Source organism: Drosophila mojavensis, unplaced genomic scaffold, assembly GCF_018153725.1.
Source record: "Drosophila mojavensis isolate 15081-1352.22 unplaced genomic scaffold, ASM1815372v1 contig_277, whole genome shotgun sequence".
In the NCBI taxonomy this organism is placed as follows: domain Eukaryota; kingdom Metazoa; phylum Arthropoda; class Insecta; order Diptera; family Drosophilidae; genus Drosophila; species Drosophila mojavensis.
In genome coordinates this window covers 1,176,611-1,200,527 of record NW_025318822.1, presented here as the reverse complement: position 1 = coordinate 1,200,527, position 23,917 = coordinate 1,176,611, and the positions used below count along the sequence as shown (strand labels likewise).

At 40.1% G+C, this 23,917-nt stretch overlaps 1 protein-coding gene across 1 annotated transcript in view; it reads right to left on the bottom strand.

Annotated features, from left to right (window-relative positions):
• Positions 1-23,917, bottom strand: part of LOC6574028 (octopamine receptor beta-1R) — a 31,450-nt gene that overhangs the window by 2,869 nt on the left and 4,664 nt on the right. The window contains exons 2-6 of the mRNA XM_002000050.4: positions 8,307-8,992; positions 3,768-3,965; positions 3,530-3,701; positions 445-581; positions 208-390 (exon numbers count right to left, since the gene is read on the bottom strand). Of these exons, the coding sequence (XP_002000086.1) occupies positions 208-390; positions 445-581; positions 3,530-3,701; positions 3,768-3,965; positions 8,307-8,773 (1,157 nt within the window). The 5' untranslated portion in view covers positions 8,774-8,992. The remainder of the gene's footprint in view (positions 1-207; positions 391-444; positions 582-3,529; positions 3,702-3,767; positions 3,966-8,306; positions 8,993-23,917) is intronic.

Here is a 23,917-nt window from a genome sequence, read left to right as displayed (position 1 = left end):
AGAAAAAGCAACACAGTTTAAGAGTCGCATAACCGGAGCAATGAGCACATAAATTAAGAATTTGATTGGCAGGTGTAATTGCTGATTAGAAAGAGCTGTAGAGGACTTTGCATGAGGCTCGATATTTAAATTGTTTGTTTCTTTATGTATATATGCATGTATCTGTATTTGGAAAATCTTCGCAAGCTGCTGACATCCGGTACGCACCATAAGAAGAAGGGCAGCCAGCAGAGCAGAAATGCGCTCATTATGATGCCCAGTGTGCGGGCTGCCTTCCGCTCGCGTCTCATTGTCGTTATGGTTGACTGCTCCACCTGTATGCTGGGCCGTGGCTTGGGTATTTGGCTAATCTGCAGGTGCTTCTCCAGCAGCAGGGCGGCTACTTTGGATCTGCGTGGAGCATGTAATTAGCGTTAATTGCGGCAAACAAATAATTTGGTTTACCTGTACACCAGGCGCTCCTGCCGGTCGGCCTCCTGGTAAATGCGATAGTACATGGACAGCATGACAATTCCCGGTATCCAAAAGCTCATCGACGAGCTCACAATAGCGTAGGCCTTGTTCACTTTGAACTCACATATCTGCAATTCAATTACATTACGGTACGCCCATTGTTATTGAGTGCGGCAATTGAAATTCAAACGGTGTAATTTCATCAAATAAATCACATTAAATACATGGTTGAGCTCATAAAATAAAACAACGGCAGCAAATTGATGGGGCTGCCAACAGCCAGCAGCCGTCAGCCATAGGCACTAGAATGTATGTGATATGTGATAATATGCAAAGTGCAGTCAATTAACTGTAAATGCAACTGCAACTGCGAGTGCAACTGGAATGGCACAGACAATGGTAAAATTTGTGGCAACGTTGCGTATGCGTAATACGATTATTGCACTGAAGCGAGAGCAATAAAAAGCGAAGCAATTATGGCATGCATTAAAGCTATGATATGACAGGCAGCCACGCCCCCAGGCACTTAACGTTGTCTCAAGGCCATCTAATCAGATTTATGTGAGAGTTGACGCGGTGCTGTCGCTGTCAGCTATGAAAAACACCAACAACAACAAAATCAGCAACAACAACCACCCACAACAACAGCAACATCAACAAGCACAATGACAACCACATTAAGTTAAACTAATTAAAGCTCAACTTGAATGCCTAATGTATGCAAAGGGCTTTCAATGAGTCGACGCTTTGTGTGAAGTCGAAAATTATGCACAGGCGGCACAATCCCTGGCAGAGGCAGAGACAGTGGCAGAGGCAGTGACAGAGGCAGTGACAGAAGCAGAGGCAGAGGCAATGGCAGAGGCAGAGCTGGCACTGGCGCTGGCTCATGCTCAAGCCCAAGACAGCAGGACCAGGCACCGCAAACGCAAATATAATTACATTTATTTATACATCAGCATTTGTATTGCGCAATAACAACGCACAGCAACAACATCAGCAGCTGGCAACAGTTGTTAGGCAGACGCCGCAGCAGTAGCAGCAGCAGAAAGGACGGCAGCAGCAGCGCCAGGTATTGAGCCACTTTCATTTCATGTTCATGGCGCTGCTTGAGAAGTTAACAAATATGTTAGCTGGTCCAGGACGTGTTCATGTCGCAAAATGGCCAATAAAGCAGACCCGGTAATAAATATGCCAACTGTCGGCTGAGCACCTAAAAAGGCGTAAAAACACCACAGATGCCTTTGCTGCCCACCCCCCATAAATCTATTTTCCTTGCAGCGACTCCCAGTCTCCTAGTTTTCTAGTCTAAGCCAACAGAGCTGGACGCCGTGTCGTGCCGTGTCTGGCGTGTAAATGTTATTTGAGTTGAATGTGAAACATTTGTGAGGCAAATAGAGTTACGCTCGAGTGAACCAGGTCCAGGTTCAGCTCATTTATAACTAAATACTCTGGCAGACAAGGCTTGGAAGTGCTTTCAAATGAAATATATATGCTAAGATAGCAGCTGAATTCCTGAACTGTCATTGATAAAGTGGTAAAAGAATATGGTAAGATTATAGTTGATTTGGATTAACAAGTGAACATGGTTACTAGATTGATAGAACACTTACATAGGACCCTTGATTACTCCTACGTGGGGTTATATTCCATTTATAAACCGAAGGAAGGCCCCTACTGGGGCTACTGACTACTGTGAGTCTTTAATCTTAAGTTAGTTTTAATTTTAAATTAAGCGTAATACTACTACTACTACTACTACTACTACTACTACTACTACTACTACTACTACTACTACTACTACTACTACTACTACTACTACTACTACTACTACTACTACTACTACTACTACTACTACTACTACTGCAACTCAGGAGTTCAGCAACCAGCGCTACGTCTAGCATTGCAAGAAATTGACTCAAGAGATTCGCAATTTGATAGATTTATATATCTGAAGAGATCGGGTTTATTCGTACCATAGTCTCTCTCAATATTCGTATTCATTCGCATGGCGTTCGGCTTGTTGAGTCGGCGCCCGTAGTGCTAGAAAGGAGAAACTAACTATCGTTTGATTGGTGCAAATGCACTTGAGTCGAGAGATCTACAAACTATCAATATTGATTATACATATACATTGTCTCTTGCTCTCAGTTTCTGCGAATTCATCAATAGGATCTAAATGGAATGGAATAAATGAATATACCAATGAATTAAGTCGTTTTCTTGTGATAGAATAAATTCTGAAATATTCCTGTTAGCTCAACAGATGCCAAGTCATTTTTTTTTTTTACTAAACATGCATTTATTGTTAAAACATGCATTATTGTTAAACTTAAAAACAATGACGGAGAAAAATGTACAAAGAATTGTGCAAGAGATGAATAGAAAAACGCTAGAAAAGAGTATGAGAGTGAATTAATTGGCATGCGTTGAGAGGATGGCTGGGATGAAGCGGAGATAAAAAATATATAAATTATAGACTCACGTAATGGAAGTATGCGATATGGGAAAAGTGCAAGTTGGACTCTTATAAGCATGCATATGGAAGGAGAAGAAGTGTTAATGGTAAATGAACTTGCAAGAGCAGGAGAAGATTATATTCATATGTTGCAGGGGATTCATATAATTTGCAATTATACAGTCCACTATCTTGCCACCATCTATAAAGTTGTCATGTAAATGTCAATATTTAGCTTGTGGTATAACTCAAAATATATGTATATACATATATGTTTATCCGTATGAAGGTATATCGAACTAGCTGACTAACTAATTAGTATTAAGCTGCTGCGCATTGTCTCGTGTTAAGGAGATTTGGGCACGTGCTCAGCTCTAGTCTGGCATCTAAACCAAAGTCAATGTGCCAGCTTCACTTGCAGCTGTTGGCACGAATTTATGGCACACCTTGTGGCCAATGTGTGGTAGAGGCAAGCAAACTGCATGTCTGGCATGCCAGCCTCTGGCAAACACGCACACACACATACAGACACACGCCCACACGCACACATAGACAGTAGAAGCTGTTGAAATGTTGAATTGTGATGCAGTTGAAAATTAAGAAAATATATTGTCAGCTTACATGGGGATTGGACTTGAGATATTTCCAGTTCTCGTTCGTGGTGTACCAGCCCGAGCAGATGGGTAGGAACGAGAGCAGCGCCGGTGATAGCCAGACCATTAGGAGCATGATAAAGACCCGACGATGCGTCATTATGAGTGGATAGTCCAGTGGCTGGACTATGGCATAGTACCTGAAATGAGATGAGAATAATTTGGCAAACGTTTGCCAAATGATATTTGACTAATTGCCGCCTCACCTGTCCACCGAAATGCAGCACAGATGCATGATGCTGGCCGTGGAGAAGTAGACATCGAAACTGTTCCAGATATCGCACATTACCGACCCGAACATCCATCTGCCAGATATCTCCACGGAAGCATTGAAAGTCATTGCACAAAGCGCAACGAGCATGTCGGCCACCGCCAGTGAAACCACAAAATAGTTGGTAATGATGCTGTAAATGAGAGATGAGCATGACTAACTTCAGCAGCGGATGCCAGCGGGAAATGTTGACAAATTTTTGAAAACTTTTGCAAATCATCAGCCTGGCGCAATGCACATTTATGTCAGTATTATACACATGTACGGCTTATCGGCTTAATAGCTCGTCTGTGTGGCTATGAGACAGAAACTTCTGCTCGCACATACACACACACAGACACACAGACACACATACATATATAGGCAGCATGCGAGTGCAGTCGGAGTTTAATGCATTAATTGATAATATGCTTTATTTGCGCCGGAATGCCACAAACTCTTCCCACAGACTCCAGGCTCAACTCAATTACGCACACATGGCGTATGCGCAACTCTAAAACTCATTGCAGCTTTAATGGGCAGAGCTTGAAGCGAGAGGCAATTACATTTTCATATCTCACAATTTACACTAGGCCAATGAACCAGCCTCACGTTCAAGCCGGCACAAACTTAATTACAGCCCACAGGAACCAGCCGCAGCCGTGATGCCAGAATTCGGAAGGCAGACGTCAGGGATGGCTGGGGCATGGCATGGAGGGTGAGTGCGGGACGAGGGCAGTGCCATGGCAAGTAACGGACAGTTGTTGGCAAGCCTTAACTACCGCAGAAATGTGCCAGGCCAGGCATAAGGCAAAACATCAGCGTCAACAACAGAACTGAAAATATAAGTAGCAAAGAGAGGCGTCGCTTTAAATCCGATTAAAACCCACGAGGAGACGAGGGCAGCCCAGAAGAGTTGCAAACGGAGCCATGTCGATTCCGATAGATGATAAGTTTAATTAGATTTATGAGCTTGTCAGAGCTCCAGACCTCCAGCACTTTAACGTGGCTCTTTAAAATGCCAAAGTACACACTGTTAATGGCCATTAGCCAAACACAGCAATTGATGGGGAAGCTTGTTATGACTGCCAACGTCAACTAGCTAGAGCCTGCTCATATTTTACTTTCATATTGAGTTTATTGTTGATAATTTGTGAACTGTGAATGGCTTCATGCCAGAGGCGAGACTGCAACAAAGTAAACTGTATTGATTGGTGAAAGTAATTTGTTTTAAGCTGCTAAACAATTATTTATAGAAATATTTCGAATTTTCTTTTAATGAATTGCTAAGATTATAGACAATAATGACAAAGGATTAGGCTTTAAGGACTCGCTTGCCAATCATAATTGAATTTGTTATTTATTTTCTTTGATTAGTATGTATAAAATATTTCATTCATATATTCACAAAAGATTGTGCACCACAGCAAACATAATTTGTGAATTTGCTTTATGCATTTTCACACGCATTTTCGGCATAAATTCTGTAGCACAGTCAGACCACGATTGTAATTAGAATATATTGGGGTGCGTTCTATCTTGGCGCAGTACATAACTTATATGGGCTTATTTCGACAAGCTGAACTTTTAGTTTGCTCCACCTTAATGGGCCGTGCGAAAGTTGGTTCAATTAGTGGACCGGATATTAAGTCAGCCGAGCGCACACGCACAAACGTCCATCTATTTGGGAAAGGCTGAGCTACGAGCGGAGTCCGACACAGGTGGGGGCTGAGTTAAATGAGGCTCAAATTATCGCATGAAAATTTGCTTAATGCGAGCCTTGAGTTGGACACACACCTGTGATTTGCACAGACGCTCACACACACACGCACACACTCACACATTTACACTGGCGAGAGGATAAAGTAGGAATGCATGTCAAGCATAATTAGGCCTAATTTGCCATAATGATTTAAACTGCGCAGCGGCGCAAAACAGTTGAAATGGGTCATAGGCAGAGCATCAGGGAAGATACAAATTTTTATGCAGCTAGCAATAATAGTCATTCGGGAGCTTCGTTACCTTCATTCAGTTCCTACACCAGCATTTCGCCTGGCAACAGAATTCAGGCAGCTTTGCAGGCTACGAAAGTTAAATGAGCCCCTTAAATGTCAGGTGGCTGTCTGTCTCTCTGTCTGTCTGCTTGGGCTGTCGCCAAGGTGAGCGTTTTCTTGGGCTGCTTTAAAAGGTTTATGCCTTGACATTGAGCGCCCTAAGGCTTCTTGTGTGGGCGTGGTTATGAGCGTGACCGTTCAGTGGGTGTGCGGGTGTGAGTGTGAGTGTGTGTGCGCTTTATGTAGCTTAAATGCCAGCCAAATACAGCATATGAATTTGAGCCTGAAACACGTACGAAATTATGAAGAACTGTCGTAACCCACACATTCACACACTTACACATACACACACACACACACACACACAGGGCACAGGGTGACATCTTCAACTGTATGAGAGAGTGTTGAGTAAGTATTGTTGTTAAAATACTCTGATCTCAATAAATGAGGAGATGTGAGGGTATGCTACGTAGCTTATGTGTTACAAATATTTAATATTTATTTAAATATTTTTTTTTTTATTTATTAGACATTAGTATTAATACTTTCTTCGACTTATTTTGTAAATATAATTTTTGAGTTTACCTTTTTTCCATACTAGAAATACCCATACACATATTTAAATGTATATTGTCGAATATTAAACGTAGAATGAAATTTTAAATTTTCTACAATTATTCAAATAATAAATAAAATCAATAAATAACTTTTATAGAATTATTTTCACGCTACTTATGTAAAGTCTACAGCATTTAGTGAAACTCTTAGTCGTCTACACTCTCCTCTTATTTATTAAGGCTTATTGGAGCTGTCAGAAAAGAAAAAAAAAACGAAATGTATATGGACCGTCGTAAATAAAATGCCAAACCCGGCAACGTCTGTCTGAGCGCCCTTTTAAGAAGGCCACAATATTTAAATGCGTTCATCTTATTAACATATTCGATGTAATTACGCACGTTTTCGACATTTGACAGTGCCGCACAGAAGTATGCCAACGGGTGGGCGGTTAAGTTATAAACCAGACACAAGCCAACATATGGGTAAGGGCAATGGGAATGGCATGGGAATGGTAATGGGTGCGAGCCATAGCAGAAAAGTTGACAAATTTCTTGACACGCAACGCAACGGCCCAAATATGATAAATGATGGCAAACTAATGGACGCTAAGGCGCACAGGATTAACGCCCCGGCGGCGGTCAAAGGCTGTGCGAAAAAGGCAACATAGACACAAATTCCTGGCCATGTCCTTGATACGCGCGCTGACAATGATGACAATGGCGCTTTGTGGCCAACAATTCAATGATAAACGTGGAAGCACGTTACTAACGGGTGCTATTGACGCCGGCATACTCGTTCGAATTTATTGCAGCTATAAAAGTGAACAAAAGTTATTTTATTTTCATATGCATATTATTTCATATACATATATAGACTTTTATGTCTAGCCCAGCCTGAGCAGACGAGACAGAAACGAGCAAACAACTAAACGAATATACTCTGTTCGATTGAAGCAAACGAGTATTGAAAAGCGCGCCTCGAGCTGGTCGAACCATTGAAAAAGGAAATGAATGAAACACGCTCGAGAATGGTTTGTATTGTTGCTGCTATTGTGCTACTTCGATTCACTTTTGCAGAGGAAGTTGGGCATTATAAAATATATTATAGTTGCCAGGCTGGACAAAAGCCCAGATTGATAATATAGTTCGATTTATTTTGGTATTAAAAAATACTGTTTTAGAAATAGTCATTGTGCCTAATCAGACATGAAATCGAAATTGCTTCAATTATTATATTAATTATTATTATTAACTATAAGATGAGAAAGAGCTTAAAGATAATTTGAGTATGTATGGCCAGAAAAAAATTTCAATAATATTAGCGTGTGCATTTGACAATGAATCGAGAGGGATTATGAACACAGAGCAGAGATTAATAAAAATGTATAGAGATAGATACATATATAGATATTTTCGTTTCTTTTTTTATAACATTATGGTTTGATTTAAGAATTTCGAACAAAACTATGCAATAATATGAAGCCATTTATCATTCACCTGATTGCGGAATATTTCATGAAGATCGGGCAAGGGACACTGAAATCACTTAAATATTCATTACCTATAAGACTGCGGTCTTTACATATGTGGGTGTGTGTGTGCATGTATTAGCGCTTATGTGTGTGTGCGCGCCAGTAATATTTAAAGAAAACGAAATATAATATTCAGAGCAACAGTTCGGTTGAGGGGGTTCAAGTCAATCCCAATAAGTCAGGCAAATCCATTATTTTGAGGATTGCCATTTTCCATAATTTTAAGTTCCTCAAGGAAATACTCCTACATAAGCTAGGCACCAACCTACTCGCAGTATAGAGAACTTTGAGTACAGCTATCAGACTTGTGATTGCTATAACACCTGGCTATGGCTATGTGATTACAACTCACCGCAATTTCCTGTGGCGCATGACGGAGACAATCACCAGCATGTTGCCTAGTATGGCGGCCAGTATGATGAAACCAATAATGAAACACTTGACGATGACGAATGTCAGGTGCGCGCTGCCCGTTTCGGCGGCAGTCGCGGCCGAGCTGCCATTGTCCGGCGCCTGGCCGCCGGCAATATTTTCCAGGGAAACTGAGCTGCTGCCACCGTTGCCGGTGGCATCGTCCACATCGATGAGTCCATCGGCAACGAAATTCAAATAACTCGCATGGGAAGCCGCAGCAGCAGCCGCCGCTGCTGCCGCTGCCGCAGCCGCCGAGGTTGATCTCGCTGCTGAGGGCAGCGTGGCCGTTGCCTCCAGGAGCAGCGGCATGTAAACGGGCTGTGACTTCGTCCCTGCGCCCGCATCCTCGAGCAGCGTCCTTGCCGCCGTCGAAGCCGTTGCCGTTAGCTTGCGTAGGAGTGTCATGGTGTGGGGCAACTCGTTATTGTGGCTGTCGCCTGGCTGGTGTTGGGGCCGAGCTTAGTCCTTGGATGCAATGCAATTATTGGCCTGCCATTCACCGATGACTCGTTGCCCTATGGCATACACACAGTAAGGGGCGCTCGCTGCGCAGGACATGCTGATTGTAACTGTCATTTGTCGTTGTTGCCTTTTATTGCTGACAGAGAAGTTCGCTTGGCAAGTCTGCAATTGAAATGATATCGACGATTTATTAGTGCTCATATTTCATTTATTTCCTCACTGAATTCTACATTTGTACTATCCTCATTCGATTTGTATCAATTTGGCATTTGTTGTGCCAGTTTAATGAAGCACATCGTGCTAGCAATTTATCTACAATATCATCTGCGGCCTGCGGGCTGCGCAGGGAACTTGGCGAGACGCCCACAATTTGTAGAAACATGCAAATGCTAAACCAGCCCCATAAACACCTTGTGCCTTTGATGGCATTGTGTAAATTCTATAGCCCCCGGGCATTTCTCTACCCAATTCGCACACAACAACAGCGAAAACACGAGACGAAAAAGAAAAAAAAAAAAAAAAAAAACAAAATGGAAAAAATACTTGAGCTGAGCCGAGCTGAGCCTTGGCTGAGAGCAGCCAATGAAATTCCCACCTACACAAAGATCTCATATTGTCGAAGCTGGTCTACAAACGCCCAGCGTAATCTCTCTCAACTCAATTGGCTTAATTTGCCATAAATAGCGCCAATGTGTCTGTTGGCAGCAGCATTTTGTGTGGCGCCAGCAAAAGCGACCAAATTTCACTTCCTTCCGCTTACCGCTTACTGCTTACCGACAGCTGTTGCCTGTCAATGTTTTATCCTTATCATTAGCGTGCGTCAACTTTCAAATTATCTACAACACTCGTACTTCAACTCTCTGACTCGTATGTAAACTTTTGCAATTCGCCAAGCGTCTGGCTTGTAATCAATTCAGCGAAATTTCTAAATTCCGCCAAGGAATGGGGAGCGAAATATGAACAATTTAATGTTGCCCACAAAATTGAAGAATGAAACATGAATGTGCTTGTACTTATATTTAGTTTTTAATTAACTAAACGATGAATTAGTATGTAATGCAATTAAATTTAATGAAATTAGCTTAAGGTGTGATTGTAGTAGATCATAAAATTAAACTCCGCATTACTCGTATAGCACGCATATTATTTTAATGCTTAATAAGGCAAAGTAATTAGGCGCAATGATTTTTTACTTCATATTTTATATTTTATTTTTTATATTTTATATTTTATTTTTTATATTTTATATTTTATATTTTATATTTATATTTTATAATTTTATTTTTATTTTTTATATTTTATATTTTATATTTTATATTTTATATTTTATATTTATTTTTTATTTTACATTTTATATTTTATATTTCATATTTTATATTTTGATAAATATAAGTCTTAACCTACTTCCGGAATTTGCTTGACAATTTGACTAATATGTATTCAATTTGCGACTCACCCTTTAAATTTAATGTAATGTATTTTTGAAGCGATAAAATCGAGGAAATGCGTGATTTTTTGTTGGTTTTTAAATAAAACATACAAGAAAAGTTATTAGGGACTAAGAAGGCCAAGTTGTAGGCCGACAAGACCCTCTTAGATAAATATCCTATTGCTCTTGGCTAAAGTGTTGCCATCTACAAAAGTGATTTAGTGCGTGCATGTGTATGTGTGCATGTGTATGTGTGTGTTTTTGTGGGGTATCTTTTGATTTACTTCCGGTTAAGCAAACATTTGTGGCTTTGACTTGGAACTCCCTGAAGTTTAACAAACAGGACAGACTCTGTGTGTGTGTGTGTGTGTCTGTGTTTGTTAGCTAACAAAGTATAAAGCTGATGGGAATGCGTTATGTGTTTTGGGTGCTCGCTACCTTTAGGTAAATGAGTTTCGTGTCGACACGCATACAAGGACACTTGCACACAAAAGCGTGCGCGCACGCTTTTCATTTTCCATTTCCCATTTCCACATCTGAAGTAAACTTTAAATCAATAACAAAAAAATGCAAAAAAAAATAGAAGTACCGAAATGAAAATCTTGAAATATGTCACGCGGTGCTGCTCTGTGGTTTGCCAAGTGCTTTTGTCAACCACATGACAATGCTTCACAACAATACGGGAAGAACAACATAATAGCTGCAGCTGTCTCAGAAGTGCCCAGTGGATCTGGGGGAGAGGTGAGTTGTCGCCGGAGGAATGGAATATGTATGAAGTCGATTGAGATTGGTTGCCGTTCGCAGGCCCAGACCTCGGCATACAACAACAACATGAGTGCCCAAGGTAAGGATATGCCACAGTCACAGTTACCAGCTCGGCTCAGCCAACTCACTCCGTGGCCGTGGTCCCAGTCGCTGTCCCAGTCCTAGTCCAGATTGTTGGCCAACTCGCGAACGCTTTTTACGCTTTCTTTTCTTTTCTTTTTCTTTCTCTTTTCCATTCCTTCCTTTTTTTTTTTTTTTTTACTTTTCGTCTTTTATTTGTTGTTAAAGTATCTGGGATTTGGCAGAGCTTGTTTGCTTTTGGGATTCATTCATTCTATGTATAGAAGGTCAATGTACAATGGCACAGATAAGTATTTTTTAGTGCAGACTCAGTGTAATATTAGCTACATACATGTTTATAATGTTGTAAGATATAAATAAATACAGCAGTTTTTTTTTTTCATAGTTAAAACATATGTGTGACCGCCAAAGGAACAAAATGGGATCCTCTTCTAAATTATTTTAATAATAATTTTTATTTCGACGTCAATCTCAAATATTATTATTTTTATTTTTTAAGTGTCGTAATCTCTATTTAATAATAAATATATTTATATTAATATATTATACGTTTAGTTTTACAACTAATTTAGTTTTTTTGCCCCCAGTGTTGGGTTTTTCTTGAGTTTTTGGGCAGTGGTGGGTCAGTGGGTCGTCACACGACGCGCCATTCATATTGTGACGGGATGTGATTCATTTCACTTGGGCTCCGACTGTGGCACGGGCTGCCCATTGTTGTGGTGCATTGGAGAATGACTCGCTGGCTGGCCGAATAGCTGCCTGGCTGACTGGCAGCCTGAATGGATACCTGGGTGGGTACCTGCGTCACAATTGTTGGATATTCTTTTTCTTGTTGGCTTATAAGTTATTTATTCGTACTTATTCTTGCTTATTTGAATTTGCCGGTGTTTATTTACAGGTGAGCATTGGGCGATGCAGCTGTTTGCGTTGGATATCAGACGCAATTCACTTAAACACAAACACATAAATACACACACACACACACACACGTACCTTCAGATCAACTCGAGAAATATTTAGAGATACCGAAACGCTCTTGGTTGGTTCTATATTGGGCTTTAATTACTTTCTTTGTGTCGGTGTCTTTGGGTTCTTAAAAATAATTTTCGACAGTTTTAATTAACTTTTTATATTAATGCAGACCACAAGTTTTTGAGCGAATTTCCCAGTTCTCTTTTCTGATTTTGCTTACGCTAATTGATTTTACCCCAAAAGTGGGGCTTAGCTGACAGACCGATTTGGCAAAGTACCCAAGTACTGATCAAGCTGTGCGCCCAGAGCTCTCGAACTGGGGTCATTTATCACAGCTGAATGAATGTGGGCGACAGCAAGAGGAACGGGGGCACACAAATTCAAATATATTGCCCAAGTCTTTGTCCAGATTCGAATTAATTGAGTGCTAAAAATGGCAAAGACAAAGGGCGAGGCCAGATAAAAGGACGAGCAGAAGGACAGATGAAATCAAGCGAACATTTTTGCTTACCAACGACAGCAAATCGAACCGAAAGCGTAAACAAATCGAATGCCAACGAATCGAAACTAATTGGGCGCCTTGAAATATGCAAAGATAAAGCCGCTGTGGTCAGCGGACCGAAAGGTCGCGGCAGCCAAAGAGAACAAGTTGAGGAAATTTCGGTTTATGGCGACCATTTGATAAATCAAATTGAAAAGGGAACAGCGAGACTTGGGGCTGCCCATGAAATACAAGAATTACAGCACATGGCGTATGTGTTGCTATCTATCTGAGTGTGTGTGTGTGTGTGTGTGTGGGAGAGTGTGCCCCTTGACCTTGCGAGTGCTGCGAACTGGATCGGGCAATCAGCTGCCAGTGCGGAAGTAGCAGTTCAATTATTCATCTACCCTCCAGCAGTTTTTCTTTTTTTTTTTTTTTTTTTGTTTTGTGCTGCTTTGCATGATTATGACGGAGCCACATGCAACATGGGGCACGGCATCTACGGCACGCACACAAGCATGCAGATTGCTGACCAACTGCAAATTGGCCATCTCCTTGGCCTCGGGCATTTACATTTTAAATTGCAGCAATAGGTACATTTGCATTTGCCAGCAAAATGGCCTCAAGTACGCGTTACAAATTTCTGAGTAACATTTTTTGTACACAATTTGAATTTAGTTTACATAACTCACACACACACTCACATGCACACACACACACGCACAAATACACAGTGCTGAACAAGACATTGAGACATTTTGAGGCAAATATTTCAGTGGCTTAGCACTTTCGCATGTCTGATGACAACGATAGCAACACAAAGTCCTGCAGTTGAGTCCTGTTTCTCACTGTGACAGGAAGGCACAAAGGACAGCATGTATGTATATGACAAATGTATTAAGAAATATATATATTTAGTATAGAAAACTGAACTACCTTTTCCAGGAGATTGTTTCTTTAGCTAGATACACATATATATTTTAGTGACATCAGGCAGTTGACAAATCAAATGTCATCTGATGTACAATGATCAGTAATGTACAATATGAAATATATTTCAAGGACCTAAGGAGAATCCTCCCTGCTGCAAAAGGGCAAAACTTTTGCTGTGTCAGCCAACCCGTTTTGGCTTTAAGTTATTCTACGTATGATTGATTTCAGGCTCGACATTTATTGAAGGTAAAGTTCCATCGCAAGGCTAACAGCGAATTCAAATCAGTTTCGCTCTACAGTTGGCAAATGTGTCTGTGAATGTGACATTTGAACTTGCTACGCATGAACGAGCCCACGTGTCGATGCTTAACAAGCATCACAGAACCAATCGCAAGTAAAAGAGGCTCTCAGCAGAGAAACAAAAACAAAATACAAACAAAAAGTCAGCAGCAACGTTGCAGTCGCACCCTACCGACTGCATAATGCTCGTTTAAGGCTGAGAAAAAGGATTCAAGGACCAGAAAACTAAATAAACAAGATATTTAAAGCTGTGCATAAAAGGGAAACTCTTGAATTTAAATTGAAGAGCGAGAAATGAGCGCAAGCTGAAAACTCTTGCATCTCAATTGAAGGGCGAGAGGTAGGTAATATGAACTCATTTGTATATGAAGAAGCAAAATTGGGTTATAGCTGTAGTCATCGCGTACAACTACACTAAATAAACTTTAAATACATTTTTGTCCACAGTTCATACAAAGTCTCATTTCATATCCACTCTACACTTACGTATGTATTTTTAACGAGGGTTTAAAGTTTATTTTCAAAATGAAGCCCAAAATGAAACAGTAATAGGTCTTTTAAAGAATTAATTAATTAATTAATTAATTAAACAGCTCTCAAACGACTAATTCAGTCGATCCAGTTTGTAACTTCATTAGGATAATCTTTAAAATATATGTGTTTATTTTATATAAAACTAATCTACCCTTTTTGCATTTTGAACAAGTATAGGCATTGAGTACCACTTTTTATTTCTTTTAAAAGGCAGCCCACTTAGTATTTAGCATAACAAATTGGATTGATTTATTTTATCGTCTATATGCACATTTGAGACGCATCAAAGAACAGCAACGACAGCCAGACTAAAATAAATAAATATTTAAATATTTATAAAGTATACATATTTCGCATGACAACGACTTTTTATGGGTTATGCCAAGGAAAGTAGAGTAGTAATATTATTCCCAATAAAAATATTTAAAATATTTGCAGCTGTGTAAATCTAAAAGATATTTCTCTTTATAGTCCGCATTGTTGCATGGAATAATTAATCAGCTCAAGGCATGGCTGAGCTGACAGAAAATTGTTTATAGTCAAAGGTTTGACAATATTTATACAAACGTGAAAATTTTACTCGCTGTCAATTGCAAAAATGCTATTGAATTTTTAACAGAGCTCAGCAAAAGGACAACTTAAAGTCGTGCGTGGTTGACCTCCACTGTCCTTTTTAAACTAATATTAAATATTAAACAAAATGCCACTTGTGCAATTTTTAATTAATATCGCCTGTTGCAGCCACACCAAAACATTTTGGGAGCCAACATCGCTGCTAGAGATGAGCAGAATATTCATATAAATGCGTGCAGGTGAAAAGAAGAGAAATATTTTTCTACTCGGAAAATATTTGTAAATATATATCTGAGTACATCACAAGGTTAGGTTCTATATAAATAATCTAATTGTGTTGTTAAGGTACTATACTTGCATTGTACAGATTCAGCGCTTAAAATAAATATAAATAAAAAAAAAAAAATAAAAAAAAAACTCGGAAAATAAATGTTAATTAAGTAAAAGTAAAAGTAGGGTAGGTAAGTAAAATATCGTGCACCGTGTGTCGTGTAACGTGTGCCATCACAAACTTTGGCCAACTCTGGAAAATTGCGCATACGCCGCATGGACTCTATCCGGGGCCGTTAGCTTTTTTCGTAGCTTACTTTCGAGGGCGGCGTTTCTGTGCCAACGCGCAAGCTGTTGAATATTTCAGCTTGTTTGCAGTTTTTATGCTGAGTGTGTGGGTCCAGTACACTGGACAGCGCGAACGCGTTTCCCGGAGCTGTTGGGCCACCTCAGTGTGTTGTTTGTTGTTTGCCATTGTAATTTGTATAATACTTATTTAGCGGCCAGCGGCGGCATTCATAGTTTATTTGACAAATGTTAAAGTGCAAAGAAGTCGACGCCGGACACTGTGTCAGGTACAGGTGTTTGTACACCCTCCGTGTCGTTGTTGTTGTGCTGTAATGCCAATGTTTAATTTAGTATTACGGCTCCTCCCTTTTTGTATTGTTTGTATTTTGTTGTTGTTGTCGTTGTTGTTGTTTTGGACAGCACGCTTCGCCTATGACCACAAAATTTACGCACGTACGCGCGCACGCACGAAGGTTTATTTTGTGAAATTTAATGCATAGGAAATTACTTGCATTAAATGATGATGAGCGCTGGAAATTATGATATTCCAGCGACTGCAGAAACGTGTTCCGCAGTGCTGTGTGCTCAGTGTGAATGCCTCGGAAATATTTCAGCGGCAATCGGATGACGGATCATTTGGCCACGTGAGGGTCACATCTGAATATTAACACGGATTCCCATATATTTGTATATACATATATATGTCTATGTATATGTATATGTACATACATATGTCAGATACACGGCCACAAGGGCAACAAAACAGCAGCTGGCCCCGTTGAATGTGTCCGCCACACTGATTCTGCCTTCCGCATGATTTTGTATTTTTAAATGCACTGGTGCAGTCAGAGGCGATGGGCGGGGCCAGGCAAGGCAGACCTGTTCGTACTTTAAAAGCCGCTGGGTTTGAATGTGAATACCAAAGAGAAAGCATTTTGTTTTAAATGCCATGCTAACAATAGAAAAGAAGCATCCGTATCAAGGACACAAACAATTGCACACTGAGGCAGCAGCAGCAGCAGCAACAGCGGCAGCGGCAGTCGCAGTCGCAGTCTCTGTTGCTCTTATTATGTGGGCGGATCTCTGGCAATGGCAGAGCGAAAACAGCTCTAGCTAGGACAGGAAAGTACTTTTCTCAATTGTTGTTACTTTGCTGCTGATTGTGTGTACGAGTGTGTGTGTGTGCGTGTGTGTCTGTGTGAGAGTGCATGTAGAGGTACATAGGTAGCGTATATAGAGGAAGCGACGAGTGGTTGGTCTTGCTGCTGCTGCAGACGGAATGCTTACCTGGCTGCAGCTTTGCCACCTGCGCCACGTGACCGAGAACGGGCGCCTATCAGGCGCACACACTTTTTGGCTTTTGTTTTTTGCCCAAGACCACGACCTTCAGTGCCGGCGCTGCTTAGACGGTCTGCAGCTGATTGCAGTGCCTCAAAGTATGCAATACAAACAAGAACTTTAACACAGACACAGCTACAGCATGCTCAGCTTCATTAGTGTTAATTGATTACATGCCCCAAAGAAGGAAAACGCGAGGACAAAGTTACCGCGACGCCATTGACAAACGAAGCGAAAAATTGCAGACAACCACAAAGCAGGCAAATAGTGCGGAGTGCTGGCTCGCCACATGGCTTGTCCTAGTCTGTCCTGGCTTTGCAAAACTTTGCCGAGCTGTTGATGCAGCTAAGCTACAGCGGCACTATGATTATCGAGGCATCACGTACACGAAACGGTCTGGATTTCGTTTCAAGTCAATCAGATGGCGGCAAGGGCACGCGACCTTCGGCTTCGATTGGGTTTGACATTGTTCCCCTGCCGGTCGAAAGGAATGTCAATTGCCATTTGCATTGCACATCAAATGCGCTTATATATACTATATATATGCTATAAATGTAAGTGAGCTACACCCCTCCACTCCCCTCCCCACCCTCCTCCACAAGAAAAACAAAAATAAAACGTATGCCCTGTGCGCCTTGGCTCGGCCCAGCTTGGGAGCCCTTTTGTTCTTTAGGCAATGGCCTTTTTATGGCTGTTGCGGAACGTAGCTCAGTACACTCGAGTGTGTGAACTCCGGCACATTTTATGGCATTTTGATGCCTAATATGACTGCAATTTTATACTTATTTTATTTACTTACACGCGCACTCATACGAGCGCTCGCTTATGCCAAGTATGTTCCTATATGAATGTCTGATTGGAAGCTGATTTTGCCGCCCTCACACTGCTTTCTCTTTCCTTTTTATGTGATTCTTCTTGCTTTACGGGCTGCCGCCATTAGCGGCAATTACGTATTTTTCAGAGAATCGAATTTGATTACGGCTCTTTCGCTTCAATAAATATTTAATTTTGTATTCAAGCCCACTGGCAGCTAAATAGAAGCGCCTATATGCCGCCTTCGACTATTTTGGCTCTGCCAAATTGAGCACATTATCGACTCGAGTACTTACATACCTATAAATACCAATATATATGCAGGTGTGTGTGTGCGTAAATATCTGTATGTTTTTGATTATATTAGAGTGTGTTTCGTACTATGACCAGAGCCAATAAGCACAGCCCACGCAGTTTACACATAAATAGCATATTTAATAAGCCAAAAAAGAATAAAAAAAAAGCCTGACCTAAACTGTGTCTATTAAATTTGAAATTGATGAGTTTTCCAAATAACGTTTTCCATCTGCTATAAATGCTTAAATGCTCTTAATTGTTTTACTAACTAAGTTATGCAATTTATTATCAGAGAAGTGTTTAACCAATATAGAAATTTGAGATGGAAATTCACATTTTCTAATTTTAGTTCACCAAGGTAAAATTGAAAGATTTTACTATATATATAATAATTGTCAAAATGATAAAGTATCTAAATATAAATACGTATACAATAAATTTATATATTAATACGTATATATAAATATATACATATTTATATATATATTCTTTAAAATTTATCCTTCATCTTTCTGCAAGCACTTTCTTCCTTATTTATATTTACAGTTTACTCAATTTCTGCAAAATAATATTTCATATTTAAAAGCATAACAGCATCAATTGCACTGCGCTTCAGCAATAAAATAGCATACATAAATAAAAACGGATTATTCTATCTCGATTTGTCTACTTGTTTCTGGCTAAGACATGTGAGCTTAATGTCAACGTCAGTGTATCAAGCTATAATAAACTTGTTTGCCATTGCCAGATAAAACGTTGATATAAATAAAAATAAGTAAAAATGTGAATTGAATAATTTATAGAAATAATACATAGACTGTTTAGCTATATAATGATGTGATGAAATAATAATAAATAATATTGATATGCTTGTATCAGATTCGGAAATATATTAAGCATTAAGCTAGAACATTAAAAAATGGGATTTATTTTTTGCTAATTTTCTGTCAGCAACTGTCTGGAAAAGTTTTATAGCTTTTTTTTTATGAATTTTTTTCTGTGTCGCATTTTGTTCACATCGTTTTGCTGTTGGATTTAATAAGTAAAAAGTTTTTCATTAAGCCAGTTTTTATTCTCTGTTGAAATTGAAGGTAATATGGTATATGAATTTGATTTTGTTTTCCTGCATCGATTTTAATAATTTATAGCCTACTCCTATTAATCATAATATATATGTAGATTAAATTGTAGCTCTATATGACATCCACAGATGTAAGCGTTTTAAGTAATATCCAACAGCTCCGGTCAGACCTAAAAAGTTCTTCTCTTGCCTCTATTTATAATTTGAAAAGTAATATAAAGCCAAACGAAAACTGAACTTCTGCACTTGAAATCAATATTGAAATTTATACCACGACTGTTGCCAAAATGCATATAAAAAATTATTATACACTTTTCAAAATTTATTGGAATGCGCAAGAGTCTATCCGATATGTAACAAAATATGGGCAGTTTCAATGCCGTAAAGATTGAACAAATTCAATAAGCAAAACAATTTTGGTGAGTTGAATTCTTTGTGTGGTCCGAGCTCAATTTAATTTGCTGTCTATTATCCATGAGGGGAAAGCAATTTGAACTTTCGATATGTCCGGTGCCCGGTGCCCGGTGCGCGGTGTCCGGTGTTCGGTGTTCAGTGTTCGGTGTTCGGTAACTACCCTTTTCACGGCCCTGATGAAATATTAAGGACACAAATATGAAATCCCATATTGAATGCTCGGTATACGGCGCACAATTTAACTTTTATTGGCGCTCCGTATATGTATATAATATGATTCGGTCTCGGATTGTCAGCAAAGGTCATGCCTAACTTACTCCACCGCCTCACCGCCGCACCGCCGCACCGCCTTCCTCACCCGTACTCTATTTGTTTCGACCTTGCAAGGTCTGGCAAGCATATTGAGCGCAGACAGAGCAGCATTTGTGCAAAATGCTTGTAAGAGGAGAATACATACATATTTGTTATTTGGCTGACAGGCCACGCTGATGGCTGATGGCAACGATGAGCTTCAAGAAAAAAATCACGTTATTCTCAGCTGCAAAGCGAACAATACACGTCAGTACAAACATATATCAGACAAGCAGGAGACCCGCTGGGCTGATGGCTTTTCTCTGCTATTCGATTGGCGGTCGCTATTTCCTGTTACAAAATAAATCAAAACCACAAATTGAGATATTGAAGTTGCCTTAAAGAAACAGAAAGAGGAGAGCGAGATGAATGCGCGTGGCGTAAAATGGCTTGTGAAACTAAAGTGATTAAATTAATATTGAGAGAAAAACGAAAAACAAAATGTGACCAACTGACTAAAAACCAGATCAATGGGTCGCACCATGGAGCTGAGCGACCGTTAGAAAGCAACGCACGCAGCGCTTGTAAAACGTCTGCAACACACGCGCCACACAATCAACGTATGTGTGTGTTGTGTGTGAGTGTGTGCGTGTGTGTGTGTGTGCGTGTGCATGTGTGGGGTATGGGCTGAGCAAACACCCGCTGTTTTGGCCACGCATCATAACATGTCAATATACTTTAACTCCCAACGCCATTAAAGTCAAATGCTCCATGGGGAATTTCAAGGTAATGACTGTCGAGTTGGCCAAACGCCCGAGGACCAAGAGCTTTCCCCACAACTATTACAATGAAATACCCTATAATTTCAATGTAAATTGCATACTCCATTTCTAAGAACAGTTCATTGAGCACTTAATAGCTAAGTGCTGTGTTTTATTGATTAAAAATTATGAGAAATTTTGTGAGAGTATTGAAAAACTAAGTGAAATTGAAAGGGAATTTACATAATTGAGTCAGAATATCAAATACACGATATACATTTATTTTGCATAAAATGTGAAGGTTGGCTTTAAGTTGTCTTTTTACAGGGTATTTTCAGCAGAAGCTGTCAACGGGCCATTAAGTATTTTGTTTTGAATTTCGGGTGCAGAGTATAGCAAAATCGGATGATGGCACCATCCAGACAACAACAAAAACAACAACAAAGACAACATCAGCAAAGTGGGGAAAAAAGCGGAAAATTATTGAAAATCGAATTTTCTCGCATCGCTTGTTTAGGTGAAGAAACAGCAGTTCCCAGACATGCCATTGCTGCTGTTGCTGCTGCTGCTATTGCTTCTATTGCTGCTGTTGCTGTTGCTGTTGCTGCTGCCATTGCTGCTGCTGTTGTCGTTGCTGTTGATGGCATATTAAAGATGCTGTTTATATTTGCATGCAGGTGGGCGACATTTGTTTATATTTGTATTTCTATTTGCGTTTGTATTTGTATTCAATCAGCGTCAAGCGAAGCGCCAAAACACAAAAATAAAATAAAAGACGAATGAAGCTACAAAAAAAAATTATATATATATATATATATATATATATATAAAATTGAACCAACGATTTAACAATAAAAGCCAAAAGCTGAGCAGCTGAGCAGCTGAGTCTGTGATATATGAGAGTGAATCAAATAAAATACAGCACGAAAAGAACGGAAAAAATATATCACAAGTACAAGCGATTGCAGGTGTGTGTGAGTGTGGGTGGGTACGTGGGTGTGTGCATGCGCTGTCAGCCGTCATTTGAGCTGCCATTTGCCAATGTAGCCAAAGTGAGAAAAAGCTTTCAATTTGATGCTGTTGATGGCTGACTGCAAATACTTATGACATCGAAATTTCAATGGCAACAAAATATATATACACACACATACACACACACAACTACCCACACATCTATATACATATATAGACATATGAGGTAACGAACCCAATTTATGTTGACTGACAACTATAAGTATGGACTTATTATTTAATGAGTATTATTTGACTATTGGTATGGCACAGCAATTGGGGCTGAGGCTAAGCCTGATTACAATATCATTAGAATGTCATCAGCATCATATCATACAATGAAATGGGTAGGCATGTCAGAGCTGGGATAAAACTATCTTGCTGTCACATTGTCAGCAATAACGGTGAAAATAAATAAACTGCCTAGTTACCAAAGTCGAGTCGGTAGCTAGTGCTAGCAACATGTCGTCGAGCTTCATAGCCAGCCCCATTATAACAACAACAACAACAACACCAGCAGCAACAGCCTGTCGAGAATGGCTGGCTGAGCTCAGCTACCTACGAAGGCTCGCTCCATTTGCTCGTTAAGTTCATCACAGCTGCCTTAATGAAGCTATAATTAGATAAGCGCAGCAGTAGGAACGCTGCTGCTGCTGCTGCTAACCGCAGCAGTCAGTCAGTCAGTTACCCAGTCCGTCAGTCAGTCAGTCTCGTAGTCAACCAGCTGCTACTCACAATGCGACAGTAGATCGCTGCTCTGGTTATCTCTTTGCTCAGGCACGGTAGCCCGTCGAGCTATTCATTCATACGCCAGGTTAGCTACGATGATGAAGTGTTTCTCACAGATACACAAACATGATGGCGCCATGGCCTTGTATTTTTAGCCAACAGCCAACAGCCAACAGCCAGGACATCGACGCAAAAACCGAAACGTGCAGCAAATGTTGCAAAACGTTTGACTAACCAAATTCAAACTGACAAACCATTGGCTGCGCAGCCATTAGAGGCCATACGACACGGACGCCCATGGCGACACATTTACAATGGGTCCCGAGTATCGCATTGTTCACATTCTGTGCCTTCTCGACTCTCTGCTTATCATTCAGCCATTTCGTAGGCTGCGCCTCTGTCTGCGCCCGTGCGGCACTAAGAATGCCAACCGAAATGTCGTGGACTACCGTGCGTATGAGTTATGCGAAATGAGCTCTGAATTATGTATGTACTAAGAGCACGATTTTGGTCTGTGAGAACTTCGTCAGTTGTCTGATGAAAATGCAGAAATGACTGTTTTACTAATTAGCCAGCAGACTTATCAAGCTGCCTTGATTGATACGCAATGCATTTTGAAAAATTATATACTTGGCTTAAGACTCTAGCTTAATAGAGATATATTAGAGAAAATTATATATTTCGGCTTGCTTTTGGGTAGATTACTTGGCTTAAGCTTTGGAATGTTTACCATCAAAGCAATCTCAGGGAATTTGGGGTATTCTCTAACAGGCAGAAGACCTCGCCCTGAGCTGAGTGTGACTCCCCTGTCCGTTCCTCTGTCTGTCTGCTCATAACAGACAGCACGTGAATGTTAAGTTTGCTTTTGCCTGATATTCATGAAAATCAATATTAACCCCAGCTAACGATTACTTGCACGTTTTATGACAACATTTTGGAAACCTTTTTTTGTCCTAAAAACATAAAATCAAAATTATATCTAAGGAGAGAATATTCTGCTTTGACTCAATGCTTATTATAAAGATTTCACGGGCTAAGATTTTCAATATGTGCTTGCTTGTTTATAAGCTAGAGTGAATTATACGTCTTACTCCTGCCAACAATTTTTTTAGTTTAGTTAGTAACAATTTAATGTAATTGGACAATAAATAGGTTAGTTAGGGCCAAAGAACGCAGTCTTCTATGAACACCATTCCAGTGCACATGGCAACTGAGGAATGTTCGTTGGCTATACGATGTTTGTATGTACGTACGATGTACGCTGCATGTTTATTGAATAAACATTTGTGTCTATTTATAGCTGGAGCATAATATTGAATTAAACGACGCACAAGTCCAACAATATGTGCAGCGCTCTGCCCCAAGTAACCTTGTTATCCTTGTCATATTTTGCACTTGGCTCGGCCATCAATCAAAGAAGGGAGCACATTTATTGCAGCCACTGTTGGCTGCTGGCTGCTAGCTGCTAGCTGCTTGTTCGTCGGCTGTCCTGCTCCTGCCACTGCATATTTTACACTCATTGCAGTGCACACTTATCAAGGCTAATTTCGTTATGGGTCTCCTAATTGACCCTGGCACTTGCAGTCGACAGAGCACTTCACTCGTAAGTCCCCTTTAAGTTGTTTTTGCTGTTTCGCTGCTGGCTAATAGCTTTGTTAGAGCGCTTCCTCTTACATGTTGTGGCCAATTAAAAACCCAAGGCAGACGAACTAATTACTAAATACTC